The sequence below is a fragment of the Panthera tigris genome, chromosome A2, assembly GCF_018350195.1.
Source record: "Panthera tigris isolate Pti1 chromosome A2, P.tigris_Pti1_mat1.1, whole genome shotgun sequence".
Taxonomy (NCBI): Eukaryota; Metazoa; Chordata; class Mammalia; order Carnivora; family Felidae; genus Panthera; species Panthera tigris.
Genome location: NC_056661.1, coordinates 167,661,284 through 167,684,545, shown reverse-complemented (window position 1 = coordinate 167,684,545; position 23,262 = coordinate 167,661,284). Strand labels below are relative to the sequence as shown.

The 23,262-nt window shown below is 50.6% G+C and overlaps 1 protein-coding gene across 1 annotated transcript in view; it reads left to right on the top strand.

Annotated features, from left to right (window-relative positions):
- Nucleotides 1–984: 984 nt before the first annotated feature.
- The window catches only part of VIPR2 (vasoactive intestinal peptide receptor 2), a 70,028-nt gene continuing 47,750 nt past the window's right edge, over nucleotides 985–23,262 (top strand). Inside the window, exons 1-2 of the mRNA XM_042976783.1 lie at nucleotides 985–1,047; nucleotides 3,130–3,229. Of these exons, the coding sequence (XP_042832717.1) occupies nucleotides 985–1,047; nucleotides 3,130–3,229 (163 nt within the window). The remainder of the gene's footprint in view (nucleotides 1,048–3,129; nucleotides 3,230–23,262) is intronic.

The following is a 23,262-nucleotide window of genomic DNA, read 5'->3' as shown; positions in this document are numbered from 1 at the left end:
GGCCAAGAGACAGGGAGACACAGAATCTGAAGCAGGTTCCAGGCTCCGAGCTGTCAGCACAGAGCCCGATTTGGGGCTCAAACCCACGAACCATCAGATCGTGACCTGAGCCGAAGTCTGATGCTCAACTGAGCACCCAGGTGCCCCCAAAATAATTTTTTAAAGGGTGTTCTTTGAACTTTTCTTATTCTAACCTCTGTGTAAGTTTTAAATTATTTTCAAAGGAAAAGTCAAAACCACAACAAAATTACCTGTTTCATTCTTCATTGCTAGCTACCCAGCAACTAGCTGTAATGCTAAAATAATCCATTGGGAAGTTAAAAGCGGACGCGATGCTTCAGGAAATGCTCATTTCTGTCTCAGGCCTCTGCACTTGCCGGCCCCTCTGGCTTTCACCGCTGGACGCAGGCAGGACCTGCCACCAGGGGGAAATCTGCCCAAACCCAAACGCACTCTGATTTTCCTCTTAATTTCCAGTTGCCCCAACCCACCCCCACCCCAAGCCCCCTCCCCCGGCTTCGAAGGTAGCACACGCACCCTAACTGGGTTTCTGGACACTTTCCTGGGCGTCTTTTCGCTTATTATTTAACAAGGAGGACACAAGTGGGCGCAAACCCATCTCGGTTCACACCTGGAGCCTGTTCCCAAAGGGGGTCACTCCCCAGTGGCTCTTCCCCTGACCTCTCCACTTGGGGTCGGGCAGGCACTGCGAGCGCCTGACCCCCCCCGCGGCCATCTCCTCTCCGCGTTCCCAGCGGCTGAAGGCGCGAGCGGGGGCAGGGGGTGGGGCGGTGAGCGGGAGGAGGGGGCGCGGGGCGGGGCCGCGGGCGCGGGGGGCGGAGCCGCGGGGCGCGGGGAGCAGCCGCGGCCGGCGGGGAAGCAGGCGGCCGCCCCACGGCAGCTGCAGGGCGCGCGGTGCTCGGACCGCGGGAGCCGGGGGTGCGCGCCCGCGGCTCGGCCCATGCGGGCGTCGGGGGCGCGGGGATGAGGGCGCCCGCGCTGCTGCCGCCCGCGCTGCTGACCTGCTGCGGCTGGCTGCTCGCCCCGGTGAGTGCGCCCCGCGACCCGGGTCCGCGCCCTGGCTCCCCGGCTGCGCTGCCCTCCCGCGTCCAGGCGGTGGAGGGTGGGGGGTGGGAGCTGGCCCGAGACCTCCGCCCGCCCGCGCGCGCCCCGCCCCGGGTCTGGGGGAGCTGCGGACCCTTCCCCGCGGCTCAGGGAGATGCGTCTGCAGCCCCGGGTTCGCGGGGCGCGGGACCCAGCTTCCTCCAGGGCGCTGGTCCCGGCGGAGCTGCTTCGGCCGCGTCTTCCCGAGGCGCGGGGCGCCCCGAGCGGGGTCAGGGGACCGGGCTGCGGCCACCTGCACGGGCTTCCCCCGCCGGAGGGAAGTGAGGAGTCCCCCGCCTCCCGTAGTTGCTCCGGGGTGTCACCGAGGGACACGCTGTGGCTAAAGAAAGTTTCCTCTCGGAAAAATACCCTTTTCGTCGCTACGAGAGCACAGCAGGAAATGATGCCCTGCAGAGCAGTTTGTTAAATGACTGTATTAGTGGGACATTCCTGTCATTTGAAGACCTTTTAAACAAAATTGTCAGCCTTGTGTCTTGCTTCCCCCGTAGAGCGAGGCCGTTGTGGCCGGTAGAGTGCGTATTGCAGCCGGTCCCGGCCCCACCGAGCCCCAGCCCCTCCTGAGGAGGTGAGGCCGAGGGCGGGGCTATGTAGGGAGGTGGTGATCGCACTGCTTGGGGGGCAGAGAACCTACTAACTCCCCTGTCTGGTGCTAAGGCTTAGCAGGCCTCTCCTCCCTCAGAGGAAGGCTGTTGGACAAGACCTTTGTTAGTGGTTTTAATGCTTTGAAAGAGCCAGCGAGTTAGGAGTACCAGGAGTTATTCTGGCTGATGCAGCTTTCATTTCTAAGATGTCCCAAAGTAAGTCCTTGCTCTGCATGTTCCAAGAATGTCAGGAACCACAGTGTCTTTTTATACCTTGACAAACATGTTTTAAGTCAACATAACTTTCCTAATTCTGAAATGTAAACCATTGGCTTGTTCAGATAGGAAGGTACAATCTGTCTGAAACCAGGAGTTTCTACAGTTTGGTGGTTGTCCGAAGTGGGCTGCAGGGAGGCGCTTGGTGTCTTTTTTAAAATGAGGGTAGATGTGGCGAAAGTATCAACGTTTCCCTCTTAATTCTGCTCAGAAACTGGATTCCTGGTTAGAGTTCTAGCTGACCTCTTTGATAGTAGGATAATTAAGTATAGATGACCATAGTATACTACCCAGAGCATGACTCTCTTAGAGTAAAAATAAAATTTTGGTCAGACACGGGAGGGGGTATGCAGCCTGCTGTGTGAGCACTTGGGGTGGGGGGATAAAAACAGAGAACATTGGATTTTCATGAAAGCAAATCAGAGAATACTTTCTTCTAAGGCTGAAATGTGTCGTTTTGTCTTTCGTTAATGGGCAATATTAACTGCACCTTTGGTTCCTGCGACCCGTTGGGAGGGGAAATCAACCACCTCTTGTTTGGTGGCAACCACAGTGACGCAGCCCTTCCCACGCTTCGTCTCCCTGCTTACCCCTCTGATCGTCCTGAAAATCTCCTTCGCACCAATTCCAAAGTTTCAGATGTGACCTGCAGTCTCTACGAATAACGTTATCCTATTAGAGCTCTGTTGAGATGCAGAGGCTGTGGTCCTTAGGTGAGGCGTGTAGGCGTCTGGGCTAGCGTGTGGGCATTGAGAATGGTCTGTGAGGAGATATGTACATCCTTTAATTAAATCAAGGACCACGAAATGGAGGGCTCCAATACTGAAAGATGATTAGGATCGAAGAGCTTTATTACTGCCAGATTAGTACCAACATCATACAGTGTATGATGTTAGGAAGCTGTTTTCCTGCTCAGTAAAAAAAAAAATATTTTATTAGATTTTATGTTTGTTTTAGAATTCCTTCACAAAGTGAATTTGTTTTCATAACCATGCCAGAAATATGAAGGTGACTGCTTTTAAATGAGTGTTATTTGGGGAGCACTTTGGAACCGAAGGGTGTTTTATTTTATTTTGTAGAACTGTTGTTTGACTTTCCTGTTCTGGTGGAATTTTTTGTCACTTCCATTTTTTTAAACCTTGACCAGGTGAACAGTGTTCACCCAGAATGTCGATTTCATCTGGAAATACAGGAGGAAGAGACAAAATGTGCAGAGCTTCTAAGAACTCAAACAGAAAAATACAAAGGTAAGGTAGTCACGGGGTGAGTGTATGGTCCTAGCTAGATAACCTGACGGGCAGATAGCTGATGCCTCACTCTAAACATTGAGGTTTTAAGGTCACCTGCGTCTTCACAAAAAGGTCTGTTTCCACTGTTTTCTAATGAATGCTGGTAAACTCCTATGAATATTAGGGGCGGCAGAATCCTTCACACAATAAACCTTTTAAAAGAAAGCCGTAATCCTTAATAGTAACGGTATCCATCGTTTAACATAATAGCAACAGTTACTGAAATAATTTCATGGGCATTGTTATGCTTTGCAAAAGCAACTCCCATTTCTACGGAATGAGTATCTGATTTCTTTCCTTTAAAAACTGTAGTCACATCACAGATTATTTTTGTCAAATTAAGAATGGTGGAGGAGCGCATGGGTGGCTCTATCAGTTAAGCATGCGACTCTTGATTTTGGCTCAGGTCATGATGTCATGGTTCATGGAATCAAGCCCTGTGTTGGGCTCCTTGATGAATGCTGAGTGGGGAGTCTGCTTGGGATTCTCTGTCTCCCTTTCTCTTTCCTCTCCCCTACACACACACACACACACTCTGACTCTCTCTCTCTCTCTCTCTCTCTCTCAAAATAAATAAATAAATAAACAGTAAAAAAAAAAAACCCACCAAATATATTAAAAAAAAAAAAAAGAATGGTGGAAATGTCAGAAATCAAACAAGAAAATGAGACTTGTGTTTTCCCAAAGACACTATTGTGTCTAACCCCTATTGTGAATACCGTGAATTTGCTCCTTTTATTTTCTCCAGGTCAAAGGACACATGCTGGGACCACATACATTCCAGTTAGACACACTCCAGGTCTATAAACTCAGAAGGTGCTGTGACAACACCCAAATTATAACAGTAGCAAAAACCTTTTGTCCTTCAACTTTCTTTTTCTCTGTCCATTTTCAAATTAAAATCAAAGTAAGACTATGTTATGTGTTCAAATAGTTTAGTGTCCTGCAGAGGGACTTCAGACCAGACTTACAGACACGGGCTTTGTTCTAGACCAACACTGCCCAGAAGAAATAGAATATGAACCACATAGGGAATTTTTAATATTCTAGTTGCCACATTAAAATAAGTTTTAAAAATGTGAGACTAATTTTAATATACTTTATCCTAATACTTGTATCCAAGTCATTATCATTTCAACTAGTAATCAATATAAAATACTGATGAGAAATTTTACATTTTTTGTATACTAAGTCTTAGAAACCCAGCCTGTATATCCAAATACATCCAAATCTATCATTTCAACTTGTAATCAATAGAAAATATTGATGAGAAATCTACATTTTTTGTATACCAAGTCTTAGAACGCCAGCATTTATTTTGCTCTACAGTTTGGACCCGCCACCTTTCGGGTACTCACCACAGCCAGTGGCTCCCATGCTGGACAGTATGGCACCAGACCTCTACTAACATAGACATCCTGTGCTCTTTCTGGTCCCTTCTGGAGCCTCTGCTTGCTTGGCTGAAAAATGAGGTCTGTGACCCCAGGACTCCTCCAGCCTTAAAGATCTGTGATTTTGGTAATGCACACGTGGCCCTGAGGCCACATCTTCCAAATGGTCTGGTAGAGCTCTGACCAGAGAAAGGCGAATGAAGCAGCTCAGCCCCACAGCAAATGTCGACCAGGCGTCACTCCTGTGCAGAACTCTATGCTGACCACGAGCCAGGTGTGAGGACAGAGGAGACACTGGTTCGGCCAGCCAGAACCTCAAGATGAAACAGTCGTCATGGCCACTGAGGTCTGTTCCCTGTGTGAAAATTAAGAGATTTAAGACAAATAAATGCTGAGAAGAGACAGACTTAAGAATTGTCTGGTGAGTGGCCAGTGGACCCAGGGCCCTGCAGCTCCGTCCACACTGCCTCCTGCATGAAGGGGGATGGAATGCTGTCTGCTGCATCCTCGGTAGGTGACCCCAGGCTGTCCACAGACTCCTGGAGAGTGGGAACTTTACCGCCTCACGCCATTATTGCACAGTCAAGTTGTTGACGTGTTCTGAGGCTGCCCACAAGTGGTGTTCACTCACTGGCGTTAATTTTTCTCCTGGAGCATGAACAGACCTGCTTCTTCATATGAGTTCTTCCAGTCTTCAAAGGGCATTCATTCACAGGCTCCATGGGGCCGAACACGTCCAATTCCTGCAGACTCCCCAGGCCCTCTGTCATCCGCTCTGGATACGCACAGACACTCCCGAAATGGGGGAGGGAAGATTGCCTTGACATGGCTGGCACATGCCCACAGGTTGCACTCGATTTCATGATTGTTGATAGATTGTTTGCAGACAACACACCTGTCCCTCGCGTGCATCTGGGGTCTACTTCCCTCCCCTTGCTTCTCTCACAACTGATGTTTTATGGAAAAGCTCCTAGAATGCTTAGTGTGTCTTGTTTGTCACCCTTGATTTCCCACATTCATCAAGAACATTTTGTTAACAAATAGAAAACTGGCACTGTTTCAGTGGGCAGCAAGGAACACTTAACATTTAAAAACTAGAATATGGCTCATGACTTTCCCTCTGAGGAATCCCATCACAGTTGGCCAGGGGGTGGCTGGATAACGGACAAAGCAGGACAGAAGGGGCATCTGTAAGTTTGTGCCAGTGACTCACCTCATGGGTGCTGTGTGGCGGGAAACGAGACTAGTTCAGGGAAGTTAGGTTTTCTGCCATTATGAAATAGGATGTTACGATTCACAATCAGGGTTTTTTTTTTTTTTAATTTTTTTTTTCAACGTTTTTTATTTATTTTTGGGACAGAGAGAAACAGAGCATGAACGGGGGAGGGGCAGAGAGAGAGGGAGACACAGAATCGGAAACAGGCTCCAGGCTCCGAGCCATCAGCCCAGAGCCTGACGCGGGGCTCGAACTCACGGACCGCGAGATCGTGACCTGGCTGAAGTCGGACGCTTAACCGACTGCGCCACCCAGGCGCCCCCACAATCAGGGTTTTTTTAATATATGAAAGATTCTTTATCCCTAGTTGTCTCACATAGTGAGATGGAGTGTGGAATTCATTAGTTCAAAACAATGTCCTTTTAGTTTTACTCTGTTCCAAAGGCACGGGTCTGACCCCTAGTCCCTGGCCAGCCCTTCACGAGTCTCAAGTGTTGGCCTAAGAGAGAGCTGATGGCCGTGTGGCAGGGCAGGGGCAACGTGGGACAGTGGGGATGTTAGGAACTGTGGATGGCAGCTCCTCCTTACGACCCTCAGTTACCATGAGGAAATGCAGGTGCCAGCCTGCCCAGTTCCCGTGTTCAGAGAACACGGAAATGCAAACTTATACATAAAATATTCCAATTTCTTAAGAGTTTGCAACTAGTTCTTTTAAAAAGTTTGGCAGGAGACAAGCAAACCCACTCTGGGGCAGACAGACACTGCCTGAAAGCAGTCAGATTCTTGCATGTGACGGTACGAAGACGGGTCAGGACGTTTCCAACATTCATTAGGGTCTCCTTCACACGCCCTTCCTGCCTTCATCTTCAGGGTCTCAGAGGTGATCTGTCTGTGACCCACACCAGATGGCTGGACGGCAGTATCTAAGTAAGGGCAGAGTCTTTGAAAATCACTAAGTTCACCTTGACATCAGCTGGAGCAGAGAGAACATGGTAGTTTTAGATAGAGGCCGTCAAACATCTTCCTTGTGTGGAGTGGTAGAGAAAAACGTCCCTCGGTTTTCTTGCAATGACAAAGTGTGAGTCCTTAGACATTTTCTTAAATTGAAAATTTTTATTATTACTATTAGCTCTATAGCAAAAATATCTGCGTGTGACCCATTTCACCTTTGGGTCTGCAGGAAGAGCCCGCTAACAGGCCAGCTGCCCTTCAGGAGACAGGTGGCATTGTGACAGTCCTTTAGGCCTGGCCACCCGTCAGCTTCTGTAAAAAGAGACAATTTGTGTTCTAAATTCCTTTTTTTCTTACTTTTTGAAATATACAGAGCTCAAATGCCAGGGTTATAGATAGTAATAAGTCACCAGAATAAAGACACTGTACATGAGGTAAGCCAGGAGCAGAGTGAAGGCATTCTGATCGGATGAAAGTGTACGTTTGCTCACTTTCGGCAAAAGTAAAAGTGAGAGGACACATTAAGGGTCCGTAGTATCTACTTTTAAATTTGTAGGATTCAGAAATTGGTGTGAAAACAGAAACAAAACCAGCTTTCAGTTATAGTAAGGTGATTCGTATAAATCTGACAAGGAATTCTTTTTATTACATGCTGAATCTAAAACAAACACAAACACATAAATCCAGACAAAATAAACAATTTCAATTCTAAACCCCTTTGAAGTGTTCACTTTATAAGGAAGAAAAGCTTAGGAAGTATTTAGAGCTTTGTCACTTAATATTAATTCATCGACAAGACTAACTTAATGCTCCTAATAGACGTATGAGGCCTTCCGAGGCCACAGGTGCCTAAAAATACAGCTAAAATCCGGCAGTGCTCCCTAGCGGTGGCCCGGGCTGACCTGCGTGGGGAGGGCATGAGTCAGCTCCTGCAGGCTTTGCCTGTGCACAGATCGGACAGGAGCTTCCGTGGGACTTTGTATTATTCCTGCCTAGACCTGGAGGGGTGTGGACTGTGTCTGAGAGGAGCAGAGGTGGCACCTGGGTTTTCCTGGCAGCTCCACCCCCTGAGCTGGATGGACCATGAAGGTGCTGGGCTGAAATGGCCGTGATGGCAAATGTTAGCTTAGGACCAGGGCCATGGGAAGGGCTCCACTAGAAGATCTACTTTTCTCTGACTTTTTTAAACAAAGGGTGCTTACTACGTTAATTTTGATCGACATGTCAAGAGCTGTGAGGGGTTTGGAGTCCCCATACTTGCAAGCTAACCAGTTGGGCTGCCACGGTTTCACAGATGCCTGCGGGCCTGGGACCCTGGGTCAGAGACAGACTTGACCGCTCCCAGCAAACAGGCAGCTGGGGTGTCATGTTCACATACTCCCTTTCCCCAGATCCCACAGGACTGACGCGGTGCCCGCGGGCGGTTTGTGTCACAGCTGAGAAGCCCTCAGTGTCACGGGAGGCTGCTGGCCCTCCCGCCCAGCCTTTGCTCCAGAGAAAGATGCTCTCTCATTTACTGGGCTCAGCCCAGAGGGAGGCACTGTGCCTGTCTGTCAAACCTGTTTCACAGACATTCTCAAAAAGACAGTTGGGACAAAGCTGTCAGCGCTCGTCCCAGGACAGCGGCTTCTCAGTAGGCTTGAATGTCCTTCTTCTTCTCCACAGCATGACTGTCGTAACCACGGCTCGCTGTCCCCCCCCCACTGTCCTCAAGGGGGAGAGGGCATTTCGTCCCCATCACGGCCCAAGGTCTTACACAGTACTTGACATTTAAAAAGATACTGAATAAGCTTTTGCTGAACAATTTAATGAAAATTTTCACATTAAAAATTAAGTGATATATGCACATGAAAAAATACCATTCAAAAACGTGTCTAATGGCTAATGTTCCCCACTCCAAACCTCCAGCACCCCTCCCTTACCTCCTAAAGACCGTGCGCACACAGTGTGTAATGCGTCCCCGTTTCCCTTTTGTACAGACGTGAGCCAGGCACCACATACCCATACACTCTGGTCTGTACTCGGTCTTTCTCTTTGTTTTTAACTTCAGCAATGTATTTGGTCACGCTCTGTATTTAAATATTCTATTAAGAGATGCGTAGTGTTCTAACATACTATTCATCCGTCTGTCCCAGGCTCCTAGGCTTTTAGGGAGCTTACAAACTGTGCTCTAAGGCCTGCATTTGTTCGTGTGAATAAAATACTTCACCAGCGTTTGACGGTGGACTTCAAGCCACTGATCATGAAATTGAAACATTCTCCTCATGTGACTGAATAACTTGTTAGCAGCTTTCTTATTTCTGTGATGGTTTTGTCACATAAAATGTAAGTGATTACATCCCATTTTACGTCTCATCTCTTCCTTGCACCTTTTTATCACAAAGGGAACTAAACCTTTCAGAAAATCAAGTGAGGAAGCTGTCTCCTCTGCAGACTCTTCCTGGATCCCCACCTGTCCGAGGCACCTGTTTCTGGCCAGCGTGGCCCGTGCACAGAGAGCCCTGCTGTCACATGCTTCATCTGCTTTGTGGTTGTCTTTCTCCCTGCAGAGCACGAGCCCTTGAAGAGCAAGCTCCATATTCGTGGCTTTCTATCCCTGGTCCTTACAGACACGCGAGCAGATGTGTAAACAGAGTACCCACCGTCTTCTATTCATGTGGGTCTGAAGGGAGGCATTCTGGAAGTTCACGGCACGGCCAAGGAGAATGCAGCTGCCCTTCTGATGTCAGTGTGGTGCTAGAGGCCTGCTTCTTCCCCCTCCCCTCCCCACTGACGTGGTGGGCTCTTGTTCTAGTCCAAATATCTCTTTGGGCCGATAGATTAAATAGCCTGATCTGTTTTTTCCCATTGAACTGGGTCTTTTTTTTTTTTTTTCTGGACTAGATTTCTCGTAATTCTAAACTCCTTAGAATCAGCTAGTAGCCTTGGTTATATAAATAATCAATAATCATTTATTGAATTTTCTGAAAGGAATGACTCTAAGTTTACTTTTTACAGGAAAAAAATCTCACTGAGAAAGATTCTACCTTGAATTAAATTTTTATGTTTAGACTCACAACAGGAATCATAAACAAGAAATCGGTTTCTCGTAAGTGAGATACCTGCACACCTAGAAGCCACGGCGATCGCTGATCTCATTTGGAAGAAGAAGCCTATAACCTGAGGTTAAATCCCAGGAAGGGACTTCGAAGTGGGCTCGCACTGCACTGATTCAGACCAGGGTCGCTTCTCCTGTCCTTCCTTCTAAGACCGGCCCAAGTCCCTGGTGCTGGTGACCCCAAGGCTCAGCTCAGCGGCTCAACGATGGCCTTCACTGCTTCTGCCTCTTTGCTTCGTGTGTTCCCCTCTAAGCCCAAATTTCTTCCTTCCCCCAGATTCTCACAGGACCAGTGGCATGTTCTCCTGCTCTTCTGGTTGGTGGGAATTGGGCTGTAAAGCCGGGTTTCTTCTCCAGATGACCCTGGCAGCACAAGTTCTGATCCGACTGATGTTCTGTTGTTTCCCGTTTGCGCACCCATCACGTGCAGTGTGTACAGGCAGGAGTTTCTACAGCCTGCTGTCTCTGGGGTCTTTTGCCCTGGCACGAGAGCCCTGTGGAGGCCCCCAGCCACCCCGCACCTGTGCTCTGTGCACACACGTCAGACAGAGCCACGGTTTCTGCCTGGCGCTGGCTGTCCTGGCACGGGCCCAGTGCTGCCTTTGGAGGATGGAAGGTAACGAGTATCACTATGGCGTGACCCCCTCAGATCCTTGGTGGATTTTCTCCTGCACGGTTTTGATTGTTGGGCAGCCCTTCCTGACAAGGACTTGGAGATTTGAAGGTGTTCAGTTGCAAGGCTTTGTAGGGTTTTCTGGGTCAAGCACCAATTCTGGGGAGCTGCTTTGAAATGCCCTGTGGCCAAGCCTCTGGTTTTGAGCGGCTGCCTTGTATCATGGCATGAGTGAAAATGAGGCTGTCTTGTCATTTGCGGACACATTGGCTGAGTCTGTCTTTCATTAATTTTTTCAGCATGTTTTTATGGAGTGTATACCAGGAGGGAAGGCATAAAGCGAAATTGGACAGAACATGATCACCCCCCCTCGGAACCCCAAATCACGTCCCCAGCGGCATGGGGTGAGCAGGGATAACAGGGCTTTGAGTCAAAAGGCAGTAGGATTTCTGAGGGGAAACCAGAGAATGTAGGCATACAATAACATCAGTTTACTTGGAACCAGAATCTGATAGTGATAGAAAAATGATTAAGGACTTACATCATCTTTACTCAGAGATAAGACAGAGTGAGGGTGGGTGGGAACACTACCAAGAAAAATTGATGCTTTTTGATAATAAGCTAATCAGCGGCCAGTATTTTGCGAATTTACTACACACACTTTATGCACAGCAGTCCTCCTGTTCAGTGACGTCATGTGTCCTGTGTCAGACCTGGGATGGATTCACTCCCACCTGGCGGCTCCCAGACACCCTGCCACCAGGCCAAGCCCTTTTGCATCTCGGTATTGCTTCTGTCATGACAGTGAGCACACGCCCTCTTGTACTGCAGGCGTCCCTTCTCCGGGTTCCTCAGCCTCTTGGCACAAAGGCTTCTGCTGGAGGGACCCTTCCTTTCTGGCACGGATTGATCTGAGAAGCACAGGCTGTGCAAATTCCACCAGTGTGCAGGGCAGAGGGAGGCACCAGGCATGCTGCGTCCCTGAGAGGCTGGGCCCTGTCTCAGGACGAAGGAGGCAGGTGTGCACACGGCAGATGTCAGGGCAGCCCTCCATCCTGATCTGGATCAAGGCGCGTCGAAGTATAGAAATGCGAAAGAACATTCTGAGAGTCTCGTCCAAAGTTGGTGGCAGACAGAGCCCAGGTCCCTGGCCTCCTAGTCAAATGCTGTTTTTACAAAGCCATGTTTGGTATCTTAGCAAGAACATGCTTTAGAAAAGGATTTTCCTTCCTCTTTAGTGTCTGCTTCAAAGAGACAGGAGATTCCTTTGACACTACACGATCTGTTAGCCGAGACTGTGCTTAAGTCTCTTGAGTGCTCACTTTAACTGTCAGCATGTTCAGCTGAAGCTACCTCTTTGCATAAGGGATTCCGTCATTTGTGAAATCAGCATTTCCTTTTCTCTGGCCTCCAGTGATGGTTTTGAAGTTTCGGGACAGGACCTTGATTGGTACCTTGTGTCTTTGGCCTTAGTTTCCTCATCACACCCCTGGTGGGGTCCCTCAGTCCTCTGCTCTTCTGTGTGGACATAGGCCTGTCACCAGCTGCTGTGGTCTTTCTGCAGGTGGAGACCGGGAGGTCCGGGATGACAGATCCATGGCCCAGAGCATTCCCAGACATCTGCACCCCCCTGGGATGCCATACTTACTGTGACTCAGTCAGCAGTGCTCTGGCAGCCCAAGAGCTACTTCCGAAGACTCCCTCCCTCCTATCCCAGGGAGATATTAACACAGCTTTTTAAATCTGTGACTTCTTCCCAGCTCCTTCCTTTCCTGCGGAGAGAGGACAGAGGCCTCTTTGGGAGGGCAGTGGGGGTGCAGCCAGGATGCCTGGTGGGGCCCTGCCCACGTAGCCCCAAAGACAAGGGCAGCACGTCCTTCCTACCGCCCCTTCCCCGGCACTTCAGCTCTGTCCTGTGAGCCCCTGGGCTCAGTACCCTGAGACACTAAAAGATCCACGCAAGCCCGTCTGCCTGCTCCTCAGGAGTTCAGAGGAGGGAGTGTTTCCACTGGGGGGCCGGGTGCTGGCTGTGTTCTCAAGCTCCGAGAGGCAGGGCTTGGACCAACAGTGAAGGGGAGAGGCACGCGTTGGGAGTGCAGGGCGTCAGCCCGGGGAAGGGCTAGGAACAGGGAAAGGAAAACGGATTTGACCCCCAGCCTGGATTGCTGAGAATAAAGAGCCTACCGAGGGATTCTGGAAAGTGAGCTGCACCTCAGGCAGGCTCTTGGGGCAGACGCTTCTGAGAGGAGTCGTTAGGGTGGCCCTGGGAGCGGAGCAGCCTGCTAAGTGAGTAACATCCCAGGCGGGACGTGAAGGTGTCCGCTGTAGGGGAGGAGGGGAAGAGCCGTTGCCACAGATGGTGCAGCCAGCAGCCCAACTGCGGAGAGGTGGCGACCGGGAGGCCCTGGGGGCTGGACGGTGTGAGTCAGCTGCCCTCCAGAAGTGCAAAAGGAGCCGGAGACAGAGCTGAGGGCCGAGGAAGAGGTGCCTTGGGGTGCGGACCACTGAGTCCACGTGGGAGCCGAAGAGAGAGGCAGAGGCAGAGGGCCGCTGAGCGGGTGGGACTGTGGCAGAAGGCCTTGCGTGCAGACGCGAGCTCAAGGGCAGAGCTGAAGGAAGAGGCGGGCAGGGAGGACAGGGTGAGGTATCAGGGGCCCCCACACTCCCGGGGGGATGGGGCTGAGGAGGTCACCAGACCTGGACCCGGGGCACTGACTGGCAGACACTGGTGGGGACCCTGGCGGCTGTGTCGTACTGGCCTTCTTAACAGCTGCACTTCCCACAGCAGCCGGTCCCAGAGGGAGCTGGAGCGCCCTTGGCTTGGAGGAGCAGGGCCGGGCGTGTCTGTGCTTGGGCTGGTTCTCACACCCAGGGTCACACTCCGCTGTGCGCCTGCTGTGCTGTGTGTGAGGACGATTTGTCACGCTCCTCATAACACTGGTAGATCTATGTCCTGGAACGATCCTGGGAAGTCACCCAAGTCCCGATCATAAATCTGTGGAGGATTATCCTGGGAATAACATGGCAGGAGGCCCAGCATATTAGCCTCTCAGCAGAGCAGTGCCCTGCCCCGCCTGGAGTTCACATGGTCCCGACTTGTCGAAGACATTGGGAGCAAGGCTTTGGAGAATTTTTGACATTTAAGGAAACAGAGGCTGCTTGTAAACGGCGATGACAGCAAACACTTCAGTGAGTGAAAGGCACAAGCTGGTTGACACGATTTAGCACACACATCAGTTTCCCTAAACCGACACCATTTTAGTGCCTTACACAGGCTTCTGAAGGCGGCCTGAGGAGGGTGTGGGTGCTGCCCTGGCCTTTGAGGTGTTGGCGGCCCATCCCTGGGCAGCGGTGCTGACCGGAGGGTCCCACCCACAGGCATCAGATTCACTCAGGCTCAACTTGGAGGACATTCTGATGTTTGGGATTTATTGGGTTTGGCATATTTTTAAATTTAAAAAAATTTTTTTTTTTTAATTTATTTTTGAGGGAGAGAGAGAGACAGAGCATGAGCTGACGAGGGGCAGAGAGAGAGAGAGGGAGACACAGAATCTGAGGCAGGGCTCCAGGCTCTGAACTGTCACACAGAGCCTGATGCGGGGCTTGAACCCACGAACCGTGAGATCATGACCTGAGATAAAGTCGGACACTTAACCACCTGAGCCACCCAGGCGCCCCAAATTTGGCATATTTTTAAAACATGTGAGTTCAAACTTGATCTCTTTTTTGAAAAATCCTTTTGTTTTGGTTAACAGCCTTGGTTAATTCTGGGTTTTGAGTCTTGGTTTAATGTGAGTTTGAGTCCCAGAATATGACTCTCACTAATGGAATCCACCTGCACCACCAACCCCAAAATAAAACTTTCCTGCTTCCAGATGCAAAGTTTCAAAGCGATCTATTATAAAGTGCCATCCAGCGGCAACGTCGTAGCAAATGGTATTTCCAGACCTTAGTTGTAGTTCACCTCCAGGCTACTGAGAAGAGCATTACTTCATTCGGCACCCTAATTAGACAGAATAGTGGGGTATCCTGGCATTGTCTGAAAAATACCTTCCCTGTAAAATATTCCTTGTAGCACCTTAAATGTCTCTGGAGTCCAGGTCGGCTGTGGGACCTGGGTTTTCTAATGTGTAAAATCGAGGTGTCTCACAAGTGACCTACAGCAGCAGTATGGCCCCAGGGCCTCATCCAGGCCTGCTTAGCTGTTTCTTTCAGGGACCTAAGGCTTAGGGACCTGCTTTGTGGACTCATGCACAAGCCCCAGGAATGATGAAGCACCAGTCTCCAGCTGATGTCTCTGTGGTGTATTCTCCTGCTGTATCTTGGTCAAGGCCCTCCTGGCAGAGGTAACTCGTGATAGTGCAGCCTTGGGAACATAGTAGCTGCTCACTAAACACGGGTTGAAGAAATGAATACTTGTTACTGCAGATGATAAGAGGGTGTGGCTCATGTCAGCTACGAGCCTGTTACATCACGAAGAAAGTGCAGGCTGTTGGTTGGACAGTGTGTTGTTTCGTTTCTGCCTCCACGGACAACAGACAGCTAGGTTGTCACCATGCCCCAAGCTTGTTCTATCAGCTTGTCTTCCAGACCCTTCCGGGAACACGCTTCTGGCGTGTGCTTGTCTTTCACCTACACTGATGGTCTGTGAATGTCCAGAGCACATTCATTAGTCCTGAAGAGTTACTGCATTGGCTACGTCCCCTCAAAAGTCCCCTTTCTGCTGTGCTTCTGCCAGTAAGCATTATTTTCATCATTCCTGATTGCAACATTGTAAAAACATTTTTTAATGTTTATTCACTTTTGAAAGAGACAGAGCATGAGCAGGGGAGGGGCAGAGAGAAAGGAGACACAGAATCCGAAGCAGGCTCCAGGCTCCAAGTCATCAGCATAGAGCCCAACGCAGGACTTGAACCCATGAACCGTGAGATCATGACCTGAGCCAAAGTCAGACACCTAACCGACTGAGCCACCCAGGCGCCCCATGATTGCAGCGTTTTTAAAGCAGCATTTGGCACCATACCCAGCTTAGCAAATGCATGGATGTATCTTGCCGTATCTTACTGGTAAATATTTTAAGAACAAACGATGTAAATATGCATCCTTAGAACAACAGAAAGAAGGAATCCCTCATCTAGTAAGATTTGATCATCACTTTTCGGGCTCAGATTAACTAGGGTTCTATAGGATTTAGCGTAACAGGATATTTGTAATTGGCCCCCAACTGGCAACATGCAAAGAATATACAAGGAGGAAACCAGAAACCCAGGGAAGGACTGGTGGGAAAATTTAGGAGTGGGAAGTGTGTTTTGGAGCCTCCGGACCCAGTGGCAGGTTTACCGGTGATTCTGTCCACTGTCCACAGGGCTGGGAATCTGGACCTGCTGGGCATCTCCAGGCAGCTTCCTTTGGACTTTGTCAGCCACACTGGGGAGCCTTGTTTACAGTAAATGCTGAGACGAGCCCAGCACGAAGTGTTCTCTGCTTCTGGCAGTGCTGGAGGGAGGACTGCCGTGTCTCTACCTCATGCACCCTGAGCTCGGGACACAGAGACCCTGGGGTCCTTCCTGTGCTGTGTGCTCAGCTCAGGCTCCTGGGAAACCCTGCCTTGAGTGTCGGAAGTGGTCTCTGTGTGTATGGGGTGGTCTCTGAGCAGAGAGTCAAAGCTGGGTAGGGAGGAGAGTGTTAAGTTGTTGCCATTTCTGCCCATTGAAGACTCCAGAAGCAGAATTAGGTCTGAGAGCAGAAATTACAAGTAGCCCAGTTTTGACTGCAGGACATGGGACAAATCTTACAGTGACCTGAGGCCCCGAGGTGGGAGGGTTACTTGATGATGTGCTGACCGCCACTGGGAGAAATTAGAGGGTCCAGAGCTGCCCGTTGGGGCTACATCTGGTCCTTTGAATCCTGGGTGCCTACCAGTATGTGGCGTCTAGAGTGAAGGGAGAATGCTGGTCACAGAGTCTTCCTGGCTCTGGGGCTCTCGGAGACTTGCGTGTGTGTTCACCTCTTCGTGAGCACCTAGCAGGAAAGGAAAAGTTCATGTCCCCTCAGTGAGCCTGGTGCAGCACGGCCCTGGGGCCAGCTCTGCGGGGCCAGCAGGCAGGGGCTGGGCAGCAGTCGGCTTGTCTGGGGATTCAGGTCAGAACAAATGGCTGTGTTCACAAAGCACTGTGTACAAAAGGTTTCTTCCAACTAAATTGGTGAGTCATTCCATTGAACTTTTAGTTCTTTAAATTGATAATAGGCATGGAGCGGGGCTGGAAATGGGAAACAGATCAATGACTTTGATGACCAAAAGGAAGAGACCATTACATAAGAATTTTAGAGCTCAGAGGATCTGTGGAAAGCTCCTAGGTGGCTGCCAAGCCATGCCTGTCGGGACTCCTCCAGTTCTCATTCGGATGGGAGGGACTGAGAACACAGTTCACACGGCCCAGGCATTCCTGGTGGCAGGCCGCATGGTGAGGCCGCATGTGCTGCGGGGCTCTTGTCTCAGCTTTTGTCTGGTTCATCCTTGTCCTACAGGAACAGAGTGCAAAGCGGGGCTCTGTCTTCAGTCAATAGCAATGAGTGAGCCCTCTGAAAGCAAAAGGGAGTAGCTGCTTTGGAGGCGTTTTCAGGGCCTATGGGATGAGTCCCCATGAGGGCACAGGCCACGGCCTCATCCCTGAATTCGTCCTTGTCCTCTGCCCAGGAGCCGGCCTGCAGGGACCAGGGGCTGTGGCTGAGAGACAGAAGCCCTGTCCGACTGCACAGGGAAGGAGGGGGTGGAGGTTTCCACTAAGAGAGGCTCTCAGCCTTCCAGACACACTGGGCACATCTGCCCCTTGCCCGCCCAGCCCTCGCTGCCCCTGCCACACCACAGGCCGCTGGCTGCCCATATCTGATCGGGAAACCAGACTGTGCCTCAGCCCACAGTCATCAGAAACTCGAGGGGCACAGCCTGCGTTTCCCACTGGGCAGGCACAAAGGGACGGCGCCCTCTCAGATCAGGTCTGGCACAGGCATATCAGCGCACGGTTTAACAAACATGAGAATTGTGAGTTTCCCTGCATGCTGCACGCTAGACTGTTAGGAGAGGGACGTGGGCACAGTGTCTCCCTTCTCCTCTTTCGTGGGCTCATCTGGCGTGGAAACATGCTTCCAGTGGGTGTAGAATGCACACCTGGAAAAATACGTCGAATTTTAAAGACATATTTCAGTGAGGTGCTTTTACTGTGACCTTAAGTACTGAGAAGTCCTCAGTGGACAGATGCTGGGGCAGTGGGATTTGATGAGGGCTTGGATGTGTTCCCAGTGGGTCTCATGACCTGAGACAGTCTCGCAGCCTCTTGAGGTAGGACCTCCCCGCCGCACAGCAGTGTTTCCCAGATGAGCTGTGAGTCTCTTCCCGATGACACGATTTTGCGTCTTTTAGAATAATTGTCCCACTGACCCTCGGAACAGTCACGTTTCCTACTTTCTTTTTGTCCCTGGCAAAGCATTGGTACTTATTTTGAGGGACCGATGAGGGAAATGGAGTGAGAGGTGACGTTTGTTTTTAAAGTGCTTTTCCCTATTCAGAGATGTCCAGTGATTAATCTGGCCTGAGTCACCCCAGACCAAAATACAGGCCACAGGGGCTGCAGGGGAGCGGCCCCCCGGGGCAGCCCCTACAGAGGCCCCACACCCCCGGGCAGAGCCACCTGCCTGGTACTTCCAGGGACTGCCTCATGGGCTGCTGCCCCCAAGACTGGGCCCCCTGGCTGTCGACACCCCATCCTGCTTAAGTCCCTAACACACAGAGGCTGTATGGGCCAGGGGTTCAGGCTCTTGTGCCTGCCTCTTCCTCTGTGCAATATACACCTTTGGCCTTTTGGGGTTTTGGTGACACAATGAGTTCACGTGTCCGGAGTGTTGAGGGCAGTGTCTCGCCCACAGGAGGTGTTCTCTCTGTCAGCTCTGCCACCGTCACCACTAACACTGTGGCCCCGTCTGTTTCTCTTAGTGGCCACATCTGAGGGGCTGGTTGTCGGGCTCAACTCCTGGGTTTGTGGAGGTGCAGAGGAGGGGCGGGCACTTCAGCACCCTTAGGAGCACGTGAGGCACTGTCCCTGCCTGGTGAGCATCCTCTTGCCTCATAGCCTCTAAATTTTCTGCCCGGGGCGCTGTCGGGGATCACCTCCACTTTGCAGCGAGGGAAACTGAGGTTTAGAAAAGTTAAGCACGTGCTTGTGGTCGGAACCAGATGTGCTATTTTTCTAGTCTTTCTTGAGCAAGGTTTAAAAACTAAAAAGTAAATGAAAACTCAGCATCTGTCATGAAAGCCCTTGGATTTGATGGTGTGTTTCCACTGCGGGCTGAGGATCCCAGACGGAGGCCTTTCCCCTTTTCCCCTCCTGCCTCTGTTATTAAGTACTTCTCAGTGTCTCCCCCGCCCCCATCTTCTCATGCGCATGAACTCTCAAGCCACCCGCACGACAGAGACAGGGACCAGGACAGAGGACCCGTCTCTGTCTCACTGCATCAAAACCATTTCTTTCGCGTGTTCACGCAGACGGACTCGGCTGACAGCGTTTCATATACAGCTTCTGGAAGCCAGTAAAATGGTTCCTAGCAGAGTACGCCTCCACAGCCAACCCACTGAAATTCCTCTTCCGGGACTTTGCTCAGGATTCTGGCAGTGGGGACGGCAGAGAAGTCCATCTGCAGAAACCGCCCCTGGAGAGGCACGGGGCTCCCACCTGGCGAATGCCCGGTTAACAGGGAAGAAGAAAGGCTCCTTGGCCAGCAGCCGTTGTGCCCACTGAGGGAGCTCTGGGCAGGCCTCCCGAGCTTCCCTGCAATGTCTGATTCCGGAAGAAGCTTTGCTGCTCGTGACTTTAAACTTACATTGAGTTTTTGAATGCAGGAAGTTATTGGTAATGTTTACTCTTAAATGTGGAGGGAGGCATACTGCCAACCAGTGCCCAGCCAGAAACAGTTTTCTCTTTCTCTCCTCTCCCCACTCACCTGTTCCTGCGGCCCACCCCTCACTCTGTCTAGAGCCCGGAGACTCAGAGGACAAGGCCTCCCGATGCAGGTCTCCCAGCCTCTCCTCCACAGGCAGGGCTGCAGCCACTGAGTACCCCCCCACCCCACCCCCCGTCACTACTCACTGCTTCCTGGTGCATGCTGGAAAATGGGCCTCCATCACTCTGTGAATGTGGGAACCTCACAGTCCATCTCTAAGAGCCGGGCCCACCAGGGTTTCCTAAGCTTCTCTCTCCAGGAGTTGGTATTTGTAAGGGACTGGATTCTCTCATGGTCGAAAGGTAGATGGGTCGTGGCATGGCTACCGCCCACAGTGCCCCAGGAACCTCACACAGAGAGGGCAGTATCCTCTCACGGGGTGTGTGGCCGTGGTCACAGCCTCGTCTGAAACATAAATCCTGATGTTTGCTGCAGGAGCACTGACAGGCATCCCTCTGTGCACATGTGCAGGTGCGAATGGACTTCTCTGCAGTGGGTGGGTCACAGCTGTGTGGACGAAGCACAGCCTCACAGGCCTCCTTCCTGCAGAAAGTGCGACATGACAGGAGTGAGATGCACGTTGTGCTTTCCCTGAAAATTCGTTGGTGTTTATGTCATTGAGATAATGAGAAAAAAATCCAGAAGTCAAAGCAACACAGGCACCGTCATCTGTGAGAGTTATGACTTGCCTGGAAATATTTTAGAAAATTTGGTAGAAGGATTAGTTTCCTCTTAATCATGGCAGATTCCTCCCCACGTGGTGAGACTCTGCCCTCTGACGAGATGATCTCAAGAAGGTTGAGCTACAGGTGCCTCCTTAGAGTTCGGTTCTCTGTGCCCGTGTTTCCAGCACATCCACGTGAACGTGTTCTAACAGCAGCCTTTCCTGAACGCTGCTGACCAACGTCCTGTGTGTACCCCATTGACAATGCCGTGAGGTTTAAGAAAAGTCTGCAGGCCGCACACGTGGAGGGTCAGTTTTTCCAAGCTGCTGAGTCTAGAGTGCGGTTTACGTTGGGCACCTGTACTTGCTCTTCCCTTGAAATTGGCAGGTTCGCCCCAGGCAACTTGGCCAGGCTCCTGGCGAGGGCTCTCCCTGCCCACCTGTCACCCCCCTGCAGCCTCTGGGACACTTTGCAACATACAAGTGCCCCCTGAAGCTGTCACTCACCCTACTGCTCCGTGAAATAGCATGCAAGCTGATGGAGAGCCACAGAAGCACTTGTCTCTGAGAAAACTAGCGTGTGCGCTCTGGGAAGACCAGGAAAAGCGAGGTGCCGAACAGTGGTAGAGTTGGAGGTGAGAATGACAGCTGGGGTCAGCTTTGGAAATCTAGTCTGGAAGGAGTCTGTTGGCCCATGTCCAGACTTTCAGAGTGGGAATCCTAGACAGGCTTCAGGTATGTGTATGCAGGAGAGACTCTGCAAAGCCCAGTCGGCAGGCCCACGCTCAAAGGAAAGGCTTTGGCTATATGTTCCAAGTGTGAGTAATAAACATACACTTTTGTGTTTTAGTTTTTCTCTATTAAAGCTTACTTATCTTTGAGGGACAGAGAGAGACAGAGCACTAGCAGGGAAGGGGCAGAGGGAGAGGGAGACACACAATCCGAAGCAGGCTCCAGGCTCCGGGCTGTCAGCCCAGAGCCCGAAGTGGGGCTCAAACTCCCAAACCTCAAGATCGTGACCTGAACCAAAGTCGGAGGCTTAATCGACTGAGTCGCCCGGCACCCCTGTGTTTTAGGTTTTGTTTTTTTTTCCCCCTAGCTTTTCAGTTCAGCAAGCTACTAACCATCACTTAAATGAGAGGGCTTCTTCCACATCTCTTTGGTGGGTTTTGAAAGACAGAAAATATTTGTGTGATAAGTGGAAAATACATTTTTTACCAAAAAAGTCTCACATATTTCTTCATAGAGTATTTCAGATAATGTGCGTGGGCACTTTTGGCTGATAAACCAGCACAGGGAGACAGTCTCACCTGTCCGGACTGGCTTACCTTCAGCACTAGAGTACAGAGACAGCAATGACGGGCTCCATTTTCTCTCTTCGCTTTAAGCTTCTTGATAGTTTGGAAGAGTGGCTTTTAGTGGGCTGTTTGGTGGCTTCCTTTAACTAGAGCTCCGAGAGAACTTCCTGTGAAGACAGCCGTGTTTTCCACCTGAGCTGTGATGTCACAGCCACAAACCACGCCTGGCCGCTGAGCTCCAGTTTGAAATTCAGCTACTGCGACTGAGGAACTGAATTTTTATTGTATTTAGTCTTCACTAATTTAGATTTAAATTTAAATGGTCACACGCGGCAAGGGGTTGCCATACTGGAAAGTGCAGCTCTGGGACTTCTCAGTTTTATAGCAATGTACCCGCTGGGTTCATTTTCTTTTAGTTATTGTTTTAGCTAAAACTGCTGGCTTTTGTTAAATAACAATGGTGATAGCAAGTTTCCAGCCAGGTTCCTGACTTTGCTTGCACACTGTGTTTAACCATCTCTAATAACACTTCCTAATTTAAACAAATGGTCTTTGTCCTATTAAAGTGTCCTATATCATTTTCTTATTTGGAGCTTTTGACCATCAGGAATGGTTGCTAACTTCTGTCGGGTAACCTTTCAGAGTCTATCTGATATGCACAGACTTTTCCTCCTTTCAGAGGGACTCTGCTACGAGTGCATGACAACAGTAAGCTCCCCGTGCAGGCCTGACTCACTGCCTCCCCTGGCCGCTGTGTCTTAGACAATCCACACTGCTCATCATTGTTCAGACTAGTCTCTGCTCCCAAATGTAATGTCTTCGTTCATACTGTTCTTTTATTGGGAATGGCCCCGCCTGTCACACTTCCGTCCCTCCTCCAATCTGCCCTCCAGCGGTCACGTCGCAATTGTTGGTTTGCATTATTATGATCACAGCTGACCACGTAACAATCAATATTTCCTTTCTTGTCTAACTTTATGCTTTTCCTGGAACAGTAAGTGCCTGGCTTTTCTATTCCTTCATTTTCTATGTATCTATTGGTAATTAGGCATCAAACTTTGTACCAGAACAACAAAATACTCTCAAGACAATTGGATAACGTGAGGTTATCATAAAGTGCCATTTCTTCCTTAGAGCCTCTTCTCCTGGGCCCCCACCCTCCTGCCCCAGTTGGCCTGGCTGGTCTGGGGCCTCCCGTGGTCCTGTTCCAGTTAGGTGGCAAAAGTCAGCCTCCACAAACAACTGATGGGGGAAGGAAGGATGGAAGTCTCAATGCTCAGAAGTCACACTTGACGTGATCCTCTCGAATTCAGTCACCCCGCGCCCGGCGTCCTGCGTCCGGGGCCCCTCCAGTGCGCAAACACCGCCTTCCTCTTGCTTCTCGCCCTGCTGTGGGGGCTGCCTCATTATTTAGCACATGTATGCTTTTGATCTTCAAAGTTTATCGACATCTCTGGGTGCAACCCTTTCACACTTGTGGGTGTCATTGCTGTGAGATTGGGAAACAGGAGAGAGAAGCCATGGACGCGTCACTGGCGGTCTCCGGCCCTCAGACTCCCCACAGGTGTGGATGCCTCATCACCAGCCTGCCATCCTCCTGCGCCCTGGCCCCAGGGCCAGGCAGATGGCTCTCCCCGCTCACTGTAGGTGGGAAGGCCACCACAGCCTCTGATTCCTGCACTGCCCGCTACATGTGGGTCCAGTAAATGCACAAATAAAGGGATGGCTTGCCAGCGATTGAAGGGATTGACCCATCAGACTCTAGGT